The 23828-nt window shown below is 34.9% G+C and overlaps 1 protein-coding gene across 5 annotated transcripts in view; it reads left to right on the forward strand.

Moving 5' to 3' along the window:
• The window catches only part of LOC128680408 (equilibrative nucleoside transporter 1-like), a 28153-nt gene extending 5879 nt beyond the window's left edge, over positions 1-22274 (forward strand). For 3 of the 5 annotated variants that reach the window (XM_053763543.2, XM_053763544.1, XM_053763545.2), the window contains exons 2-10: positions 256-381; positions 12636-12743; positions 13575-13815; positions 14245-14390; positions 14802-15031; positions 15573-15759; positions 16122-16237; positions 16888-17087; positions 18161-22274. In XM_053763543.2, coding sequence (XP_053619518.1) covers positions 303-381; positions 12636-12743; positions 13575-13815; positions 14245-14390; positions 14802-15031; positions 15573-15759; positions 16122-16237; positions 16888-17087; positions 18161-18284 — 1431 coding nt within the window. In that variant the 5' untranslated portion in view covers positions 256-302 and the 3' untranslated portion in view covers positions 18285-22274. Of the gene's footprint in view, positions 1-255; positions 382-6907; positions 6975-11335; positions 11409-12635; positions 12744-13574; positions 13816-14244; positions 14391-14801; positions 15032-15572; positions 15760-16121; positions 16238-16887; positions 17088-18160 lie in introns of those variants that run through there. The other 2 variants (XM_053763547.1, XM_053763546.1) reach the window with 2 other exon arrangements.
• Positions 22275-23828: the final 1554 nt, after the last annotated feature.

Here is a 23828-nt window from a genome sequence, read left to right on the forward strand (position 1 = left end):
GTTACTGGCATTGATATAAAAAAACCGTCTTCGTAAATCCATTCATTGAATATATTACACTTTTAGATTTTAGTACCTACATGTTTATACATATAAATTTTCTATAGTATCCCAAAATTCAGAAATTAGACTTTTACAGGCACTTTTTCACATCAAATTTTAAATTATATTTCTCAAAAGCTATCAACTATTGGCATCCCTGTATTCACAGTTGCTCATTAGCCCGCACCTCACATGTAAACCCATTGCCCACAGACCACATGCTATCAGGGTTATGATAGAGCGCGCATACAGCTGACACCATGGTGATGAGAAGCGAAGGTGAGAGCCTTCTCCGACCGGAGCAGAACCCTGTCGTAATGTCGCAGTCCAGGGGAGCTGGTGAGTACAATTACCTTTTGATTCTACGGTTATATAAAATGGACAAATAGACAATACCCAACGGCCCACGTTAAGCCCTAAGCTTGTATCATGGGTCCGATAGACACAAATCTCTTGATTTCATTTCATATCTGAAAAATTACCATTAAAAAGAAAAAATATATCATTCCTCTATGTAGTTATATGAACAAGTTGTGATAACGGACAACCCGAACTGGGCTGAAGTCTATATCTTTTGAGGCGTCCAACTTAGACACGATCTCCCAGAATTGGGTCGAGGCTTCTGAGATAAACAGGGATCGAACTCCAGACCAAGTCGAGTGGAAAATACAGGTGTCCCAAATTTTGACAGCTACCCGACTCCGACTGTCTGATGTTCGAATTTTAAATTGTGGTTAAAGAAGAATTTTGTTTTCTCAAAGAAATTTACATTTCACTTATAGAGAAAAACTTAAGATTAATGTATATGTACATTTTTATAGGTCATTTTTTGTAGGTTGATCATTTTCGTTGAAGTTTTGTCTTACAAATCGAATTGAATTTCAATTTCTGGTCATAATCAGATAGTTTATTTATCGCTTTTGAAATCGTTTGTATTATCACTAACATAGATTGTTAATTAAATAATGTTTTTGATAAACTTGATTTATGAACCGTATGCGTGCATATTGTTCATTAATTTTTTTTTAACAGTTGAATATGCCCTGCATAATGTATGTATATTATTATTAATTCTATTCTCCGCAATGAAAAATGCTTCCGTTTAGGAGCAATATGATTCATTTTATTTGACGCCGGAAAGCTACCTTGGCGCCCTCCTCTTGGTCCCGGATTTGATCCCCGGTCAGGTCAAGCAAGATAGAAAAATATCTTTTTGAGACTTATGTTATAAAATATACTTAGTAATATTTCGTTAGTATTCCATAACACAAGTCTCGAATTTTATTTACTTAGGAGCTAACTCAGTCCGAGTGCTTTGTCCATATGTATTTCTTTATTATTTACTGGCGGCCCGCCCCGGCTTCGCTTGGGTAAAACTATAATAAATTAAACACCGAAACCTTCCTTGCTATCGATTAAAAAACCCCTCATCAAAATTCGTTGCGTAATTTTAAAGATCTAAAGAAGCGACATTGTTTTACACTATGTAGTAGTGATTTATCCGTAATTTTAGATGCGAAATTACGTTTGTAGGATAGCCGGGAACATGGCAAATAAATTTAGAGGTTCATTGGGCATATTTGAAATTGTCAACTATTCCCGCGTTTCAGAAGTGAAATATACACGTAGATTTACTTGAATTTTCTAATAACGAGTGTTATGCAATGAATAAGCGTGATGATAAACAATTATTCATTATAATAGAGATAAATTAAATAATAAAACGTACTTACATTTCAACAGCGTTTATTCTCTCTGACCATCGAGGACTGATCGCTCACAAAATTAGCGGCAAAAATCTCACCGGTCATAACAACTACTTTTTAAAATATATTTACACAATGCGATCAGTCCGTATTAATCATACAATTAATATATTATTTATTTATTTATTTATGTATTAATACAATATTTATTTATTGTTTCTAACACGTTCAACCTTAACACCTCGAGCACGTGATGTCATCTCTACGGATTTTGTCTACGCATCAATAATCCTTATTGTAGTAGATGTTAATGACATCATTAGTAAGGATTAGGTACGCTACAAAATATTAACATGCATTGCATGTCAAATAACCCTATTTCTAACCAGTAAAAATCTTAATGAGCAGTTTTAATTTAATGCTGGCTAATTTGCAAAGAATTTAAATAGGTTTATCATAAAAATATTGTTATAAAAATGTATCTGTGACGCAATAATGATAAGAATAAAATGTTACTATTATTGGACGCGCAGATTTATATATTACTTAGATTGGACGAATATGTATTTGCTGGAGGCACACACGTGCTATGTTATCTCCGTTTGCAAACAAGTCGAGTTCAAGATGGCTAACTTTTATTACCCAATTAACTATTAGAACTGGTGTGCCATTTTTAAAAATCAAGAATTAGCATTTTATTTTTATTAGTAAATAACGACATGATGGGAACGTAGGTCAAAATTGTTATCTGTCAGTGATCGGATTTTATTTAGTCTGTTTAATTTAAACGTTCTCTACTTATAAAGTTCTGGTTAGTGGTGGTTTAATTAGCCATGGATATACTAAGTCAATTTTGATTACTTATACTATAACTTAACTTACTTAACATTTGTAGAATTTGGCATTATTTAACCCATACCAAAAGTGCTGGGTATATTATATCAGTCTGTTAGCGACTGTACTGAACACAGGGTGTTAGCTGTTGGACGGGTTAATTTATAAAGAATGTTAGTTAAGTGTTTAATACAAAGATGCTTGAAAATGAAAAGTATAAGCTTGTCTGCAATTCGAATCTTTGATTCTTTATAAACACAAAACTAAATTAGCGCATTAAGGTCTACCACTGGACAGCGTAACAATGCAGCCATTAAATGCCACTAGGTACCAAACGAACACAAAGGTCAGCTACCATTCTTCTTATCAGCCATTTTAAAGAATAATATCCTTATCACTTGGGTTTTCTATTGGAAATACTTATTTTTTAAAATGAAATATACAATAATTGAAAATTTGGCATTGATAGAACGGGATAAAAATATAGGTACTTTAGTTTAAATTATGCTTCAGCTTTTTAGTTATCAAACGCGTGAATCAGTTCGACATAACACTCACCATTACCTGACTTGAAAAACAATGTTAATGTTAGTTAAGTCGTTTTAATTATTTGAACAGAAGATGTTCATGGCCTAGCAACAAATATACTTGACTTTTTAAAATTACCTTTAAATCCGTGTAATGATAATGGTGAGTCAGAATAGACAACGCTTTCATATGATGACTCAGTCAGTGAAGAAATATGAGATTTCCATCATTTAACTCCATTAACACAAATATTTGACTTGTATCAATAGAACACTTCATTTTTCGTCAGTAAAGACAAACTAAAATAAATAAATAAATGTATCTATATTTGTTTTACTATAACTACATATAAGTAGCTATATATGTATACCTTAAGTATACCTGTCTTGGAATTGAGTATTTTTATCATAAAGGTGCTACAGCCATCTTTTAAAGGCTTGGTAATACAAATAGTGCGAAAGTATTGTTAGAATTATTTTTGTATTTTGTATATCCGGACTTCACATTGTTCAGACTTTTTTTGTTTATTTCTTCTCCGGATTGAGCCTTTTCATAGTTTCATTCATACATTTCAGTATCATATTTGACGTGAATAAGTACCTGTGTAGGTCTAATTTCTTAGTTTCTTAATAAATGTTTTGATTTGACAACTAATGTATATAGGTACTACGTACCTACTAATTCCATGGGTATCTTATCTTGGGTCAGAAATAATAGAAACCGTGACGTTTAAAATCTGTCATTATATTGTGTTTATCTGAAAACAACGATTTTAAGTTTTTATATCTATGTCTGAAAATCTCTTGTATATCGATAATGCTATGGCAGAATCGATACTACACTCGATGCTATTCAAATCGCTCAACACCAAGACAAGACTATTTAGCGATGTATTTACATTTGTGTCAGTTGTTGGGTTGCAGTTCACATGGATGATATGGGCTATTGTCCTATTGTTCTTTAAACAAGCAGAGATAGACGATTGACAATGTCGTGTATGTGCCATGTTAATTGCGTGGCATAGTTTGCATTCCTGGGGATAGAATCCTGTGGGTGTGCCGGAAATTGTAATAGCTACCCTAAAGTTGACGGCCATTGACCATTCCCACAATTAGAGACATTCTTTGTACTCTGTTTGGCATTCTTTGTACGCTGTTTCCTGGCATTCGCGCCTGTGACGCCCTGAAGCCTGAAGCGTAAAAAGGACCAGGTAGAACCTGTTTTTAACCTTAGCAAAAAACATTTTTTTAAGGTTTGGCTAAGATTTTCTTTCCAGCCGCCAGCTTGACGTCAACATTTTTTGGGAATGTTGGCTTCATTCACGGGAAGATATGAAGTGGTCACAATCTAGGGGTACCACAGGTTTCGAACCCCTTGTACGGTCAGCATATTAACTATTTCATTGCAAAATTAACTGCTATTAAGATAACATAGAATAGGGGCTCACTTGAAATTACGGCTATGTTTCCGGGAGGTCTTGACCAAGAGGGCTGGGTTGATGTCATCTATGTGGATATGTGTGACAATGGTCTGACAACCAAGCATGACATACTTACGGCAATAAATAATGTTCGAAATTATACGACACTACAGATTTTTCCGACGTTTTACGTCACAGCTGCCAAGTCCACAGCTGTGGAAAGCAAGTTGAATAACTTTGTGTGACACACGCGTTCAACGTGCATCCTCTGCTTTATTATTACGAATATAAATACGTGTATTCGTCACCCATCATAAAACAAGGGTTAAAGCTACTGTTTTGTTACGAAATTAGTAATACATGCATCATGTCTTTGTCGGAATGTATGCTCATCCATTAAACAAAGTTTGACATGTTATGCTTGATAATAAATATTAATTCATTTATTCCGGATGCAGACAAAGTATTACGTCTTTATTCCTTGCAGGGTAGACAGAGCCAAGAGTTCCGGAACTCGAAGCCACGTTTTGCTTATGGTGGGCTTATAGGTGGAATAGGTTGCTAGCACATCGCCTATGAGAAGAATTTCAAGTTTATAGCCTACTAGCTGCACCCCGGGGCTTCGCTCTCGAGAGAATTTCGGGATATGTGTTATTCTAGGTTATATTCTTTCCGTGTATTCCGTGTACCAAATTTCATAACAATCCGTCCAGTAGATTTCGCGTGAAAGCGTAACAAACATACATACACACAAACATCCTCACAAACTTTCGCATTTATAATATTAGCAGGATTCCCTTGTTTGACTTATACAATCTGCGCGGGAGTAGGAGCAGCTGGCGCATTCTATGTTTTCCTTGTGCACTAATGAGAACTATCGCATTATACACGAAAATGACCTACGTCAAAACTCTACAAGACAAACGTATGATACTACTTTAAAATACAAGATGGAACGCAAAATTACTTACAAACGGACATCATTAATCTGCATACAGACAATGTATTATCATACAAGGTGACGGAATGGCGTGGCATAATGCTAATTGAATCTCTCGACACGTGGCCGTAGATGAATAAAAAATCTACACATCAATAATATCGTATTTTTGTTCCTCTTGCTCTTGCACTTTTATTATGCTGATGACTTTAAGCATTTTATGCTCCGGAAACGATAAAAAAATGATAGGCTCGCTCGAGTTTTCAGAGAATGGTATCAGTGTCACCATCGACAACATTTTTATCGACAAAAAGAACAAACGTTGTTTATGATTCCTAGACTGATATTTTACAAGTAACATGGAAGCAAATTTCAATGACGCATTATCGTGTATGATATGATCTCAAAAGTGGAATGGTATGTCTTTTCCTCAAAGTAAATGGCAACTATATTGATGGTTTGCTAAAACATATTGCGATATATCTTAGCGGGTAGGTTATGTTTTGTTATACATATTTCGATGTGACATGTCATACATTTTGAAAGTAATAATGAGATGAAAATATTCTGGAATCGAGCGGGAATCGAACCCTCTCGTTTGCCCTTTGTCTAACAGTGTTCTTAATTGAGCTATCGAGACCACGCCATTTCGGCCGAATTAATTAGTCTCTTTACGTCTTACGCCGACGTACAGTATTTTCATTGAGAGTAGTAGTAAGTACTGTTAATCAACATATCTAATGACGTACAAGTAACAAGTAAGATTTTTTAAAACCTACATCAATATTTGGAGCAAAATAATTTCACAGTGTTCTTGTATATCTAAAAATTCTTCGTGACTCTAAAAGAAACATCTCAACCCATTTATTAACCATTTGCTTATCCAATTAGCGGTCATTAGGGCCACTATCAACTTGCACAGTTAACGCCGGTCAAGTAAAGAGAACTGCTAGAAATTATATCATTTTATAACATTTGAACTGTGAGTATACATAGATCATTATAATTTTTCTTAATTGCATACACTATTGATAAGCTAATTATGTTATGGAAAGTATATCATTCCATCGGAGTGTGGCTTAGTTCTAATAGTGCTATGTAGTATATACCTACACCTAAAGATATACATTAATATACACTATAAACAAATCTGATACAGTATAAAAATATTTTAAAATGTTATTTTTCTATGTTCAAATTCCATTTTTATCATATTATTATTTTCTTTAAGTTAATTTCAAGATTTTAAAAGATTTCGAAAAGTCATCGATATCACTATTATTTTAACTGTTTAGTTAGCCCGCGGTCTAATCTGCGTGGTTTTATGAGACCTTGTATTGTATGTATGTGTATCGTATTACGGTGGTCGTAATGTCATTACCGTGAACGCGTGTGATCTGCGCTAACCACAGTTATCGTGTATATCAGTTTAATGTGCATTCTGTGATTGTGATGCCCAGTTATGGAACCTTTAGCGATGTACTGCAGAAAGGAATCTTTCAAAGTAAGTGACAGTTTTTTGGGAGAAATTGCTACAAAACACACTTAACTTCCGAAATATAAAAGAAAGAACACGTAGAAATCACACGGTGGAGCGATTTTGTGCGTTATTTATTTTGATTACAACCAGACTAACTGAATTACTAAGTACATGCAGTGTTATCTAGTTAAACTTGTTGTAGTGGGTTCGAGCCCAAGGTCCACTTTCCCACTTTTTCGTCTCCACTTCGCGCGGTCGTCGGCATACCAAGTTGTCAGACTTGCTGTGATTGGCACGCATATCATCCTTGACGACATCAAGCCACATCAACATTTCTTGAGTTTGCCCTAGCTTTCTTCCAGGGCCAGACAGTTTCTTCCAGGGCCAGACAGGCTCTTAAAACTATCCGAAACACGTCTGCGATGGCACATTATAATATGTGCCATCGCAGACGTGTTTCGGATAGTTTTTCTTTATCTTCGAATATATAACGATTGACAAGAATACACCAAATAACAAAATCTCCTTTTATCAAAACATAAAAGCGTACCCTGTAGTGATTTGGTTTCACAAAATTGCTTTTTATATACGATACATGCGCCGATCGATGATGGCCCACTTAATATTTGAAATAAGCACAATGTCGCGTCTCCGTGAGGTAACGGGCGATCTAAGGGCGGGCAGTTGTTCACAGAGGATTGCCATAGCGGTTCAGAGGGGTAATGCTGCCAGCCTTCTTGGAACCCTTCCAAGCGGCGACGAGCTACGAATATCACTATTATGGAATCTCTTTATTATTTGTAATTATTAATTTTAAGGAATCTAGCGGCCACCGTTTTCGGTTTACTGTGACTATATTATGCAATGGAAAACTATAATACTTTCTACTAAAATGCTTTATGTTGTGTGGCATAATTTGTACAAATATTTTTTTTTTCGCTAAGAAATAAAAGAAATTAACAAAAGTGCGAAGTAATCGCCCTAAGTTATAAATAAACCAAATTACAAAACCGCCATTTTGGATGTCGTGTTTCACATTCGACTGCGCTGCCTCATCAATATCGATCGTAAATCAATATTTTATTTATAGAAATCGCTTATTTATGCTGCAGACTCGAACCGCATTCAAATATCCAAATATATCGCGAGAAACGTGGCCCGAATTGAAAGTTTAGTACTACTTGTGCCCCGGGGCTTACCTTACCTTACCTAAAAAAAAATTGTAATTTTTTAATGCTTTATAAAAATATACATACGTAGATGTTTTGACTACCACAATGTTAAAATAGCTGTAGGTATATTTACAACTTGTGTAATAATGTAAGTATGTTTTCATGGTGTCATCAATATCAATCAATGGTATTGTTTTATTTAGGTACCTCAACCGAATGATTTTATATGGCTTTTTAATATTCAGTGGGCCATCATTGGCGCCTGTATCATAATAAAAAGTTATTAAGTTAAATGCTACATGTAAAAAAAAATTGTCCTGTACATGGCCTGTATTTCTTCGCTATTATGTTAAGCACAATGTTCTGTCTCCAAGACACACACAAGACTACAGCAACCCGGCAAACATTGAAGTGATGCATCAAAGCCATTGTATTCCTACGACGCGGCTATGCCTGTATGGGCGTTTGTTCTACCCGACGGTGCATGAATTCATGTTTGCGTGCTACATGCTTAATACTGTCGTGTTCTGCTCTAATTTATGCATTTAATATCCACTAAACGCTTGGGACGAAAATCTAGACCAATTTTACCACCTTAGAAATTATTATATAGTGAATTTATATTTTGGGCACGAAATTGCATTATAGTGCAGTTTAAGTTGATTGAGCATGAAATGAAGAAAAGAATAACTACTACGATCAACTACTTCGGAATTTTATAAGCTTTTATTACAAGCTTATAACTTGCAATGTACGTACAGCCAACAGCACATCAACCTGCCCAAACTCATTGCAAACTCGCCGCTTGATGTGCTGTTGACTGTATATATGCACTACTTACAGTAGTTCGGGTGGATTTTTTTAAACTCAATTTTGAAGCAGTTATCTTCGACCGATAGAGCTGAAATCTTGTACACGCGTTTAGTTTGGTTGCTAATTTATTATTATGACAGCGAGACCTAACGTTGTACTTAGGAGCGGCGCCCGACGAAGGAATTCCTCAACGGTTTACTGTACATAAATGATTTTTTTGTCACGCATTGAATGCAATAAGATTTATCGGACATTAAAGCTTGTAAATGACTTATTCGTTAATTATATTCATGTAGATAGGCATAATTTATTTCTTTCTTTAGACAAAATTTGTCTTTTTCTTAGCTTGTTTCGATGAAATAAGCATAATCCTACTAATATTATAAACGCGAAAATTTGTGAGGATATATGTGTGTATGTATGTTTTGTTACTTTTCACGCAAAACCTACTGAACGGATTGAAATGGATGGATGAAATTTGGTACACGGGTAGAATATAACCTGGAATAGAACACATAGGGTACTTTTTATCCCGAAATTCCTAAGGTAAGGTAAGCCTCGGGGCACAAGTAGTACTAAACTTTCAATTCGGGCCACGTTTCTCGCGATATATTTGGATATTTGAATGTGGTTCGAGTTTGCAGCATAAATAAGCGGTTTCTATAAATAAAATATTGATTTACGATCGATATTGATGAGGCAGCGCAGTCGAATGTGAAACACGACATCCAAAATGGCGGTTTTGTAATTTGGTTTATTTATAACTTAGGGCGATTACTTCGCACTTTTGTTAATTTCTTTTATTTCTTAGCGAAAAAAAAATATTTGTACAAATTATGCCACACTACATAAAGCATTTTAGTAGAAAATATTATAGTCACAGTAAACCGAAAACGGTGGCCGCTAAATTCCTTTTAATCTACTGTGACCACATTGTATTGTAAAAACTATAATATTTTCTATAAACATTATTTATGTGTTGTGACATAATGTGTACATATGTATATATATATTTTTTTTCGCTAAAAAATAAAAGAAATTAATAAAAATGTGAAGTGGCGCTAGTGTGCGAGTAATCGCTTTAACTAATGACCCATTTGTAATAATATGAACTTTCCTCGATAATTTTTATGTACGAAGATCGCAATCAGTTACCCCTAACGGGGTCTAAAAGCCATATACCTATACAATACACACATAATTATATACAGGACAAAGTACATTGTACAATACGCACATTGTCTTATATATTTGTAAGATATTTCGTTGAATATTACAAGTAGTTTAATTACTCGGTTGTTTGGTGGCGAAAAAACAAAAACTAGGAAAGCAGATCCTGGGCTCCGACACTCAATGGGTGGGAAGAAACCGAGAAAACGCTTCGATGACAGAAAGACAGAGATCTGAGACTTTCGGATGTTTAGTGAAACTTAGTCTGCGACAAGTAGTTCGTTATGCCCAACTGCCACAAAGCGAGAATATCCGGGCTAGTCTAGGAACACCATGGAATACTTGGGGACAACACATTTAGGTCCCCCTGACGCACGGCACGGTAAACTGTTTGCACAAAATGTGATTTTGTTGCTAAGTGTACCAACTTTCTTATGTATTTCAAAAAATGTTTTCTTTTGTTGCTAAGTGTACCAATTGATATTTTCACAGTCACGGTAATCAAGGGTATTCTTATAAGATTTCACAGGCTTCATGCGAACAAATTGATTTAGAAATAGAAATTTATTTCTTTATCATAAGAAATTGTTATAAAACCTTGTTTTATATTCATTCAACATTTAAAAGGTTCTTGTTGAGTTCTTCCCATCTCTTTCTATCTTGAGCCATCCTTTTGACCCCCCTGTACGACACCACTCTTGCTCTTTCTTTTCCTTTACCTGTTTTCGCTTTTTTGTTTTATCACTACATAGTATAAAACAAAGTCATTCCCTCTGTCTGTCCCTATGTATGCTGAGATCTTTAAAGCTACAGAATAGTTTTTTTTATTAAATAGTGTGATTCCTGAGGAAGGTTTAAGTTAACCCGAGCGAAGTCGGCACGGGCCGCTAGTATATTATGAACATACTTTTTTCCAGCCAACTTTATCCTTGGCTAGTAACTGGTTTACTAATGACACACAAGCAACCCTTGCGAAAGATCATCTATCGTTTTCTGTAAACAAAACAGATAACTCATGAACCAACCATGTTAGCGATCCTGTCAACGATCGATCAAAATACAAAATATTTTCTAAAAATCAGTCCAAAAAGCGAAGTTGCACGCAACAGTACCAATTTTTACGCACGATAAAAATTAAATAAGTAGTATATTTATTACATCGATAACGGCTCCTATTGTTTGACCATCTGTCTGTGTGTTACGTTTGGAGAATAAGGTATTTTTGAAGGAAATTAGTTGCTCTGAATGTTAAATCTTAAATGGTATCCTGAAATTGGTGTTTCGACTTTTTTAATTACAAAAGGTAGCTATGAAAGTATTTCTTTTCTTGAAAACGCTTTTCCTGTTTCCCCGATCGCTTTGTGAAGTCTTTCATTCTTTTCTTTTGGTAATATTTCATTGTATTTTTGGTAGAATATATATATATTTGTTATGTATGTATTATTATAGAAAGCCTTCTGTTTCCATGTCGTAAAATGAGTACTGTTGAATATAATTGAATTTTGATTTATGCCACAAGGAGCGGGCCCTGTGCTCCGTCGTTTAAGGACTAGTTAATAAAGTTAAAGATTTTATTATTACTAGCTGCGCCCCGGGGCTTCGCTTCCGTGAGAATTTCGCAATAAAAAGTGTTATTGCAGGATATATTCTACCCGCATGTAGATTTTGCGTGAAAGAGTAACAAACATACACACATACATCCTCACAAACTTTTCGCATTTATAATATTAGCATGATTATTAAAAGTTAAAAAAAAAATTAATATCGAAGATGGTTTTTCCATTCCATTTTTGATCGTGTTTAGTGGGTTGCCTAATACAAATATTTACATTTTTGTCTTACTTTACTCCTGACATAACCAAAAGTAACGCATTCTGTAACTTTGTGTGCCAACACCTCTCGATTACAATAGTATTGATCATGTTTTTTTGTAAACATTTCCCAAGCAGTCTCGTTTCGAACGATCAGTTCAACAATAGAACATACTTTCTCTTCAGTGCTGCGACTGGGGTAGATAAAAATATCTTGAAATTTGTGTTTTTTATCACATTGAGGTGAAAAAGTTATCTGCCGACTGTGGTAGATATTTTTATTTGGAAAATTGTGCTTTTTATCACATTGAATTGTGGTGAAATACTTATACTAATCACTTATACATAGAGAAAAGGGATTAATTATGTCGGATGCAACATCTGTAGGTAGGATTAGTTCTATTATCAATTTTATCATTATCGTCACAGATGGAATAAATTAATTTCCCAGAAGATAGAGTTTTCTAAACATCAAATTAACATTATTTTTTTACCTGAACAAACACATGTAAATGTTGTAATATGTTAAGATACGTAAGGATGATTAATTTTTAATACGACCTCTGCACCTCTACATACCATGAGCTAAATGAATGACATCATGACGATGTCTATAATAATTATGTTTTCTCTGTCTATGGACCGCCATCTAGCGGTAATAAAAAAACAATTAAACTTAATAAAATTAAGTATAATCTCAATCTCAATTCTTATTCCAGGGTGGGAGGCGGAGGGCGAGAAGGCGCCGTTCCTCCGGAACGAGCCAGTCAAGCTGACTCCAGCGTGGGAGGCCACCAACCTGCCCAATGACACGCTCAACTTGAAAGGTAACCACTTGACACGCTTTTGACAACGACTGTACTTGTATCTGCCGGCTCGGCACGTGGCACTATCGCTTTTGACGCTGACTATACGGGAATAGGGTGACCACAAATAAAATCTGAAACATTTTCAGAACAAAAAAATATGGACAAGGTTCCCCGTTCATATTTTGGAATATCAGGTTGGAATCTATATTAAAAGACTACTTACATTAAATAAGTTTGTATATGAATAGTCATAAATTGTAAACATCATAGTTATATTAACTTTTAAATTGTCTCGTTGCATCGTAAGTTTTATAAACCTTCGCTAAATGATATCACAATGCAATTCAATTGGCTCACCAATCAACTGCCCATTCCGAAAGTTAATGTACCCATCATATTCGGTTATTGTCGGAATGACTCATCTTTAAATGGCTATTTATTTTACACGCTAGCTCAGACAAGCCGTCTGGCGCGATGCGTATAGCGGTCCACTACCTGTCGAAAGGTCCCAGGTTCGATCCCCGGCTGTTGGCCGGGCAACTATTCAACATGTTTTATAATTTAGTTCTCATTTATTCCCATGTTGAATCTATTTAAAATATCCAACCCACTTCCCAACGCAGTGTCACAGCTGTTATAGCAGTAGGCACATTTCTAAAAGTGGGAGACGAAATGCTTTACTAAAACACACGCGGGTTTCTTCAATAAACTCGTGTGCACCTAAGTATCGCTACAATTTTTTGTCTTACAATGGCAATGTCATTTTCGACGATTTGTCTAAAGTTGTAGTCAACATCAACAACAAATACGCTTTATTATATTCAGATTTCACTTCTTTAAATCTTCCAGGTATTGCCATGGACTTGGCTCCGCCGAAAGACAGATGGAACCTGATCTACCTTACGCTAATTCTGCACGGTCTTGGGACCCTCACAGCATGGAACATGTTCATCACGGCCAAGGATTACTTCGTGAAGTACAAGTTGGTGGACCGACCAGACTTGGCCGACAACTACTTGGCGTACGTCGGCTGGGCCAGCCAGCTGCCCAATGTTGTATTCAACTGGCTCAATATATTTGTTCAAATTGGGTGAGAATTTAATTTTATTAAAATATAGAGTGATTTTTTATACATTAACATTCTTTTGTCTACAAGCTCAAACCATGATACTGAACAACTTTTTTCAATTTTAGGTTGCTCTCATACGAAAAGTTATTCTGTATTATCTAGACAAAGGATGGCAATGTAGGAAAAAAAATCGCTGTATGTTTTTTAAAGTTTAAATTTATTTTCTGACAATAAGTTGCTGATTAATTAATTATTCGGCTGATCGAAAAAATATTCTGCTTTTCATAATGATATAAATTCCGAACAAATTTGTAAATATTTGCTGACCATACTTTGCTACCATACCAAGTAGCAATTTTATCTAACAAAAGATATTTTTTGATCACCAAATTACGACTCTGCTGACTGTTTAAATAAAACCATCAAAATATGATATGTGTTTGTCCACAGCGGTAACCTGACAACGCGTATTGTGTGGTCGCTGTGCATAGAAGTGGGTATCTTTGTGTTCACGATAATATTGGCCATGTTGGACACGCAAAGTATACCCGTTGTGTTCTTCTGGCTCACCATGATATCTGTGCTGCTTCTCAACGGTTAGTTTGTTATGACTGATTTTAATTAATCAACCAATCAACAAAAACGTTTATTAGCGAGAACAGGTACATATAGAGAGTATAATATCATTACGTAGCTTAGTGTTTTCTGATTGTCAGGCGTACAAAAAATTTATACGGTCGCGTTCGATTGTTAATTACAAAAGCAGGTATTAAACGCGCATTTACCTTTAGTATCACAGACAACTTGTAGAATTACAGCGGAATCTTAAAAAATTTAGTTTTTGTTTTGTGGGACGATAGCATGCTCTCCATTTAAATTTGCATACCCTCAGCCGGTGAAACGTGTAACGTGCTTTAAGTTTTCTTTTATCACCACATTGTAAATAACGCAAACTCATATTTATGCAAACAAATAATTTTCTTTCTAAAATAAAATGATCGTTGCAGCATTCAACGCGATCTTCCAAAACTCAGTGTACGGGGTTGCCGCCCGCCTCCCCCCCAAATACACGGGGGCTGTGGTGTTCGGGTCCAACATCTGCGGCACCCTGGTGGTGTTCCTGGACTGGGGCTCCCACATGTTCGGCAACAAGAGAACAGCGGCTATATATTACTTTATAGCCGGCATATTGGTGCTTTTGGTGTGTTTCGACACCTACTTCGCGTTACCTCTCAATGTGAGTATTAAAAATCATGTCAGATGCCTTTGTTTGTGTTAGCAATAAAGCACTCGATAAGAATAAAGAATCTTTAGTATTGTTTGTATTGAAAGTATTGTTTATGCTTTTTGACAATATTTTTTTTCATGTCAATGTAATGTTTGGTAGAAATTAATCTTTAAAAAGGGAAAGAGATAAAAATATAAAAAAATTGGCTTAAAAGCTAGTGTTAATGGTGAATCGGAAGGACGTGCATTGGGATTTTTTTTATTCACTGCCGGTCGAGGTTTTCGATTCATATATTTCAATGTACTTAATTTTAATGAATTAAAGAATAGTCAACGTCTGTGAGAAATTTATTGTAATTCGACTAACTGCGATAAAAAAGTTATAACAAAGCTTGTAATTTTTACTAAAGTATACGAACTTATTTTTTTTTCTTTTGATTTAAAAAAAAGATTCGATACATAGTTTTAAAGTACACTTTTGACGTGAACAAACGATAGAAGAGAAGTCTAATGAAGAATATAGAATTGGAATGTGTTTATATGTGCCGCAGAGGTTCTACCGCTACCACGACACGCTGCAGCAGCGCTCGCTGCGCGCGAACCCCGCGCTGGCGGCCGCGCCGGCGCCGGCGCCGCGCGTGCGCTACGGCGCGATACTGAGGCAGGCCTGGGTGCAGCTCTACAACATATTCGCCGTGTTCTTCGTCACACTTACCATCTTCCCTTCGGTACATTCAGGTAATTTAATTAATAATAAAAAAAATGTACAGATGACTGGGTTTTAGGTCTCTATGAAGGCGCGGGTGGAATGCGTGGAGGCGACAGCCACGCTTTGGTGCAAAATACTATCAATTATTATTTCGTCTTAAATAATTAAAAAATGTGTATATGTACAGTCAACAGCACATCAAATCAAATCAAATGTATTGCAAACTCGGGGCTGTTACCACGGCATGGAGGTTCATGCGGGGTAACATAATGTGCTGTTGACTGTGTACATGCGCAGACAGTCCGCCATTTGTGCTCGTCTTTCGCGAATAGTACTGTAACAGAAATCAACTTAAAATTATAACTTATGATTATTTTTTGTCTCTTTCCAGAGATCCAGCCAATCACAGAAGGCTTCCTGGGGGCCAATTTCGTGAGGATCACATGTTTCCTCACGTTCAATCTCACTGCCATGATTGGGAATATCACGGCTAGCTTGTGGCAATTTGTAAGTGTTATTGTAACGGGAGCGAGGTGATTATGCTCGACAACAGACATACAGCCAGACAGAAAGAAAAACAGACATACAAACAAAAACTCTGAATAAATTTGTTTTGTCATCTATTAGTCCCATAAAGATACCCCATAATTATTTTTCTTTAATAACTCCTACGTTAGTTTAGTCAGTTTTATTATATCTATACTATTATCGTAAGCGTTTGTGAGTTTGTATGTTTGAGGGGGTAATCTCCTTAACCACCTAACCGATTTCAAAAACTCTTTCACCATTAGAAAGGCACATTATCCAAGATCGTTATAGACTATATTTTATCTCGACATTCTTACGGGCGCGAAGCCGAAGCCAACGTCTATATTTGACGACATCGGTGGCGCAGTGGTAAAGTGCTTGCCTCTGAATCGAGAGGTCCCGGGTTCGAGCCCCGGTCGGGCCATAATGGAAAATGATCTTTTTCTGATTGGCCCGGGTCTTGGATGTTTACCTATATATGTATATGTTATAAAATATAGTATCGTTGAGTTAGTATCCCATAACACAAGTCTCGAACTCACTTCGGGGCTAGCTCAATCTGTATGATTTGTCCTAATATATTTATTTATTATTTATATATGTGTATACATGTTTGTTTCCAATGGCAGCCGTCTCGGCGCTGGCTGTCAGTGTTCGTGACGCTGCGCTTCCTGTTCATCCCGTTCTTCCTGGTGTGCAAGTACAACGTGTCCGCGCGGCGGCTGCCGGTGCTCGTGACCAGCGACTACGTGTACTGGGCCGGCTCCGCGCTGTTCGGCTGGAGCTCCGGCCACGGCAGCTCCTTGGCCATGATGTACGTCAGCGGCGGGTGAGTCAGTCAGCTTGTGTACTTTGCTGTGGCGATATATCACTAGTTATTTACACGTATACAATATGTATTTTACTTTTCTTGAGTGCATATATATTTGTTTATTTTCTTACAATGTATAGTCTTTTCTGTTCATGTTGTAAGTTATTACTTCTGACTAGCCTGCTATTGTGCACACGTCCTCTCAACCTATCGCCGGTTGACTGTAAGAGATCCCTACATGGGATAAGTCCGCCGTTGTACATGTAGCTTTCTTGTATTAATTTTAATTATTGTACTTATTTTCGTGCAATAAAGTTATATAAAACAAACGAAAATAAGACATATATTAGAAAGCGTTGGGAAAAAGAAGATGATAGATGATTGAAGAAGGGGGAGGAGAGGGGTTAATGGAGTTTCACGGCACTAATGTGAATCCGCCATTATTGCAAATTTAGTCCCAGTTGCAATTTTGATTGTAATCAACGCACTTATTATTACTACTAGGCACTTTAACACATCAAATTTTATATTAAATGGTAATTTCTCACAAGCTACAAACTACTAGCATTTCGGAACGACCACTGCGGAGAAGAAATTCCGAAAGAAACTCATTTGAACAGTGTTGGTCTCTATCATGCCAGATCGGCTTACCATTATTGTTTTTTACATATATTTTTTTCTAATAGTATAACAAAGTACCTATATTGACGTCAAAAAGTTATGTCCAACGACCACTCGGCGAAGTCTCAGGACTTACTTGTCTACCTCGGTGGCGCAGTGGTAAAGTGCTTGCCTCTGAACCGAGGGGTCCCGGGTTCGATCCCCGGTCGGGTCATGATGGAAAATGATCTTTTTTTGATTGGCCCAGGTCTTTGATGTTTATCTATATATGTATTTGTTATAAAATATAGTATCGTTGAGTTAGTATCCCATAACACAAGTCTCGAACTTACTTTGGGGCTAGCTCAATCTGTATGACATGTCATTATGTATTTATTTATATTGATTACCTGGCAAACATCGTCCAGTTTTGTGACGTTATGAAGCTAGCGAGTGGTGTCGGGCGTGTGTTTATAAAAGGCCTTTGGCAGAGCGGTGTCGCCGGCGCACGCGCCCGTGGCGGGCATGCTGGGCTCGGCCACGTTGGTGTCGGGCATCCTGGCCGGGCTGCTGTTCACGTTCGCGTGTCCGCTGCTCACGCAGCTCTCCTTCTAGCGGGCGCTTGCGCGTGCGCACGCCTACTGGGCGCTGCTGCGGCATTCACCAGTGCTTGTGTTCACCGAAACTCGCTAACATTTGTCGTTCGGTAGATTATCGATAGTTGATAGTAGAGAAAATAGTATCGATTTATAATGTCGATAGTTCTGATTTAGACGATACCGTCGATATTGTTGGTGATTTATTTATTGTTATCTACATGTGTCCTAAACAATGTTATTTAATTCCCAATATTTTTTAAATAGATAATATTATGTGTATATTAATTTGACGTCATATTGTGTTGTGTTGTTGTAAGCAAATAATATCGATTGCTAAGATTTAAACGATATAATCGATAGTATTGATAATGACAATGAAGCTATAGGTAATGCTGGAGCCGGCACTGCTACGAACTTTTTTATGTAAATTACACATGGTTCTATCTCTTTCATTTAACACTCTACCTCTCTTTCTCGCGTATTGAAAGATATAGCTATACCTATACAAGTCTAACAATTCGTAAGAAAGGGAGATCGGATCACGTATGAAAAAATAGCAATATCTGCGTGTAAATACCTTGCATCAGAAAGTTCTTAGCTATACAGGCTTCAGTATATCTTTAACTTCATAGTAATAACATAATTGTCGATAGTATCGATCACACTATCGATATTCTAGACAATTTTGATAGTCGACTATATGGTTTAACTATAACATCATGTGCTGTGATTTAGGCAGTTCCATCGATAATTTTAGTGTCTCAGCGATCGACATCTATCTTATACTATGCTATATAATTTCCGAGATCAACTATCGATAACTAAACTGACGATTCCTCGGCAATACTGACAAGTGTAAAATGTGACAGTGAATTGTGACGTAAGTTTTTAAATCGCACAATATATCAATAGTGTATGAAGCAATGTCTCTTTGACTATTTCTTAGACAGGGTTATGCTCACAGACGTGTATCGAGATAGATGCTAAATCGTGCTATCTCTCTCATCTGATCGTTTTCTCGGTTTCTTCCCCAGCCATTGAACGTCGGAGGTAGGAATAGGGTCCGCTTTCCTACGTTTTTTTCTCCACTTTGTACGGTTTATGGCATCCCTAGTTGTCAGACCTTATCATTCTTAACGTACGCATATCGTTCCTGACGTATGCCAAATTGTCTTATAATAATATAGCTGTAAAAACTATACCTTTATCATTATTAAAACGCTCTGATGACGTAGTAGTAGGTATTGCTTAGCGGATCCTGGGCTCTGACGTTCAACGTCTGTGGAAGAAACTGGGAAAATGCTCAGATACATCATGGTAGGTATCAAAAACTGGCACACTCAGTTCCCATACAGTTGCACAAAGATGCGTTATCTCAATACCTGTCTGTGGTTATGCTAAATTATTGACCTGAAATATGACTGCCCGGGAGGCTAATATAATTAATGTGAAATACCAATGATAAATGTGAATAACAACATAGGAATCAGCTGCCGTTTGCATATCTCAAATTTTTCCACCACATCAAAATTTGATAAAAACTATTGAAGATTTGAAGTATAACCTGGAAAATATTAATGTTAGAATAGTGATAAGGAACGCTTATAGAAATTAGATACCATGTCAACTAGAATACTCATAACGTAAATCTGTTTGGCAAAATTGATTATTAAGTTTATTTTTTATAGAGATTATAATTCGTAAATTTGCCTCTTCTTGGCAATGTTAATATTTATATGAGCGTTTTAGTTGCCATGGTGGAATAATAAACGATTGTCTTTCCAGTAATTAAAAGACATAGGATTAAATAATATCTATGTATAATCTCCTGTGATTTTGTTTTCTTTTCTTCGGCACAATCATACAAGATTTTTACAATAAATAATAGAATAGGTATGCTTTTTTATTTCACCAAGAAAAATTGTGATTATACATATAATATTGTTTAGTCCTATAGGTATATAATGGATTTGCTTACGCTTATGTGGTATCGTAAATTTAAGGGATTACACTTTGTCCAAAACCGTTGACTCTTATGTTTAAGGCGATAGGATACAATATCGCCTGGCAAACTGTTTTATAAATGTTGTTTAATGTCTTAATTTTGACTTTTGACCACTCATTTTTGATTGATCATGTGTAAATAACATCATAATTATATTGGAATTATTTAACGGGATTCTACAAATAATTTACAATAAACTTAAACAAAACTAAATTTAGACACTATAATAAGGCTATAAGTTGTTCAAGTTTGTATGTACTATAGAGATTTTTTATAGTAGCTAGTACAAAGCGTTTTGAATTCATACAAACAAAAAAACATGAGTATCGTAATTATATCATTAAGTTTAGTATATTTTGCAAAACTACTAAGCAAGTTAATATATTTATAAAACATTATCAATTTATATGTTGCTAATAAATATTTTTATTGGTATTATAAAAAATGAGGCTAAATATTGTGCTATTCGTTTAATTTTCGTTTCGATAATAGGTAAGGAAGATCTTATTTTAAAATGTGTGATGATTACAAGATCGTATAACGCATTTCGACATTTTTTTTTCATTTATAGTTTTCAGTAAAAAATTACAATTTTAGGCCCTTTTATTTAGCTGTTTAAATTTTATTTTTGATCAGTGTGTAGTCACTCTTAGCTCTATATTTGAAAAGTAATTAAATCATAACAATAAACAGTTGTTAATTCATTAATTAAAAAATAATTGTAACAAAAATTTAATAATACATAATCACTTTTATGTACCTATATTATCGTATGTTCAAGGATTATTCAAAATCCTTATAATTATTATTAATCCAAAGTGCTATTACATAATTTAAATATAATAGTCAAATACTTGTTATATGTTGATGTGCATTTTCATGCTTTTTATATGATACAAATGTAAAGACATTTTTTTTCTCAATTCACAAAAGTGTGATTAATATTTTTGTCGTATTTAGAAGCATAAAAATAGTTTTGATTTTTGTCAGTTCAACCGTTGCATTTTTAGAATATAGCTATTTATACATCTGGCCATAGTTTTGTACTAATGTTATTGTAAGAATACCTCGTATATTATAAAATCATGATATTAATTATAATGCCGATTCGAGTACAATTAAACATCAAAATTTTAGGACTAAAAACGCCGCACACGGAGACGTCAAGTATTATTTTAAGTCCCTATATCTATATGACAGAAGGGTCAGTATGATTAGTGCGGCGGAAAAATTGAAAATTATTAATATTGTTTGTATTAAGTATGCGGGCATTTATTTGTTAAGTGATTACTTTGCCTTATACCTCCTGAAAGGTTATTGTATGTATCCACAAACATTATTTTTAAGGTTATGGTACTACATCATTTTTATTCATTCTATTTAATACTATAAAAATGTTTGATAGACTGAAAAAACTAACATTGTTTTTAAGTTTACATGACGTTAATTCTAAGAAAACAAGCTGTCTCTTTTTATCTCATTAGAATTGGCGTTATTTTAGTTTAAGCATAGTTTTCATTGACGGGTGTGTACCACAGTTGTACCTACAGAATATAAGGTGCTCAGTTTTTGTCTTTTTGGACTAGCATTCTAGAAATTTTTGGTCCCTACTCCTGTATTAAAAGTTAATGTTTGCCGCTCTGCTTTTATTAATTTTATCGCTAGTCCAGATACTAACCGTCTTGTTTATGAAGAGTTAACTAAATATTGTAGCCTATTGAAGTTTCTTAAAATAAGTTTGGTATCGTTAAGAGACATGGGACAACCTAACATGACATGGACATGGGACATTAACTTTCGTGAATAATGACCCTATAATATTGTTTAAAAACCAAAAAATAAAAGTGTTAGCGTATATACGAACAATGTATTTAACAGTGCTTTTTATATTAGGAAAATATTTACATAAGATCTTTTGAAAAAAATTGGTCTTGTGTACATTCGCCTTTATCCTGATTGTTACATTTTATTTATTACCAAGTAAACATATTTTAGTTTTGACATTTTATTTTATTTTTTTAGCCTTAGTTTTCCTGCCCTTTTATAGCTTTTTACATTGTAAAAAGTCCCATTCCACATGCAAGTATTTGAGTATATAAAACTTTTATTTTATTTGTTTTCGATGATGGAAACTTCCCATGGTTATACAAGCGTGAATAGTATGAAAGCATTAAATGTTTGACAATAAAATGAAAATTGCCATACTGTTAAGCCATAGCTAGAAAGTTATGTATATGATAATAAAAAATAAATCTAGACTTACTACTTTCGCACTATAATTAAATTTTCAAATCTTAATTACACAAATAATATCATTTATTTTTAGTAAATCCACTTTTTGAGTTTAGCTTCACTGATTTGATTCTTTTTCTATTTCTCGTAAGTCGAATTGTATTACCCACTATTTAATATTTATACACTATAAATAAATCTTATCTTACTACTAATAAGACTTAATGCGCTATATTTAACTTATCCAATTCTTTGTCCAATTCGCTACCTATCTTTCTTAATGTTACGTAAGGTGAAAGTATGGAATTGATAGCTACTCCGTAGTACCTACTAAGGGTTCCTTACATTGGTGAAAGACACCTGAGCAAAAGCGATGGCGGTACTTCATAACTCTCAATGTCAAATGTAGCAAATGTGCGAAAACACATTGATATTGTGGGAGTGAGACGAATATTAACACACGTAGTCTCTTTTACAATTTGAATTTTCTGTATGTTGGTATTTTACATGGAATATTTGGTTCTTTCTATTTGGGATGAGATGTCCTTCATTATAAGATATTGATAAAGTACAGATAAAACACAGAGCCAAGAGTTGCGAAATTCCAAGACCAAGTTTAGCTATCTCTCTCTCTCTCTCTAAGTGAAATTCAGTGAAATAAATGATGAAAAGAAAACATATATGACAAAACTTATGATTTTGTATTGATAGTATCTCATATCATTCTTCTTTAGGCCTATTTCACAATGTACCTATCCAAAAATCATACTATTAATCACTATAATATACTTATGTATGAGCACTCCTTAGTCGAAGGCTGTGAGATAGCTTTAACCTATCCATTGTAGATACCCATCCCTCGTATAACAAAAATAAGTTTTCATCCTCCCATTTTAACCTTTAGCGATTATAAATAATTTTAACTTTAAAGATTAATATTATGTATTGCCTCTTTATTCATATTGGTATGATCTATATTTTGGTGTAACCTCTCACACTTAGAATTAAAAGATCCTTTAAAGTACAAATTGTGTTATCCTAAGCCTCACACTATTCCCTAAGATTTAGTAATTATTTAGTCCTGTTTTAGATTTAAATACTTTGTAAATAAATATCTTACTCCACTACTATATACGTATTTTATACATATATTAATAAAAATACATAGGTATCTGCACTACCATTTTCACATATTAATCTAATAATATAAAGTCAGCTGAATTTTAATACACTTAATTCTGAATGTAATAATTTAAATAAACCTTACGTAATGTTTATCCATCATAAACATTGTAATATAAACACAGGTTCTTCGGAAACCGA

The sequence above is a fragment of the Plodia interpunctella genome, chromosome 24, assembly GCF_027563975.2.
Source record: "Plodia interpunctella isolate USDA-ARS_2022_Savannah chromosome 24, ilPloInte3.2, whole genome shotgun sequence".
Classification (NCBI taxonomy): Eukaryota; Metazoa; Arthropoda; class Insecta; order Lepidoptera; family Pyralidae; genus Plodia; species Plodia interpunctella.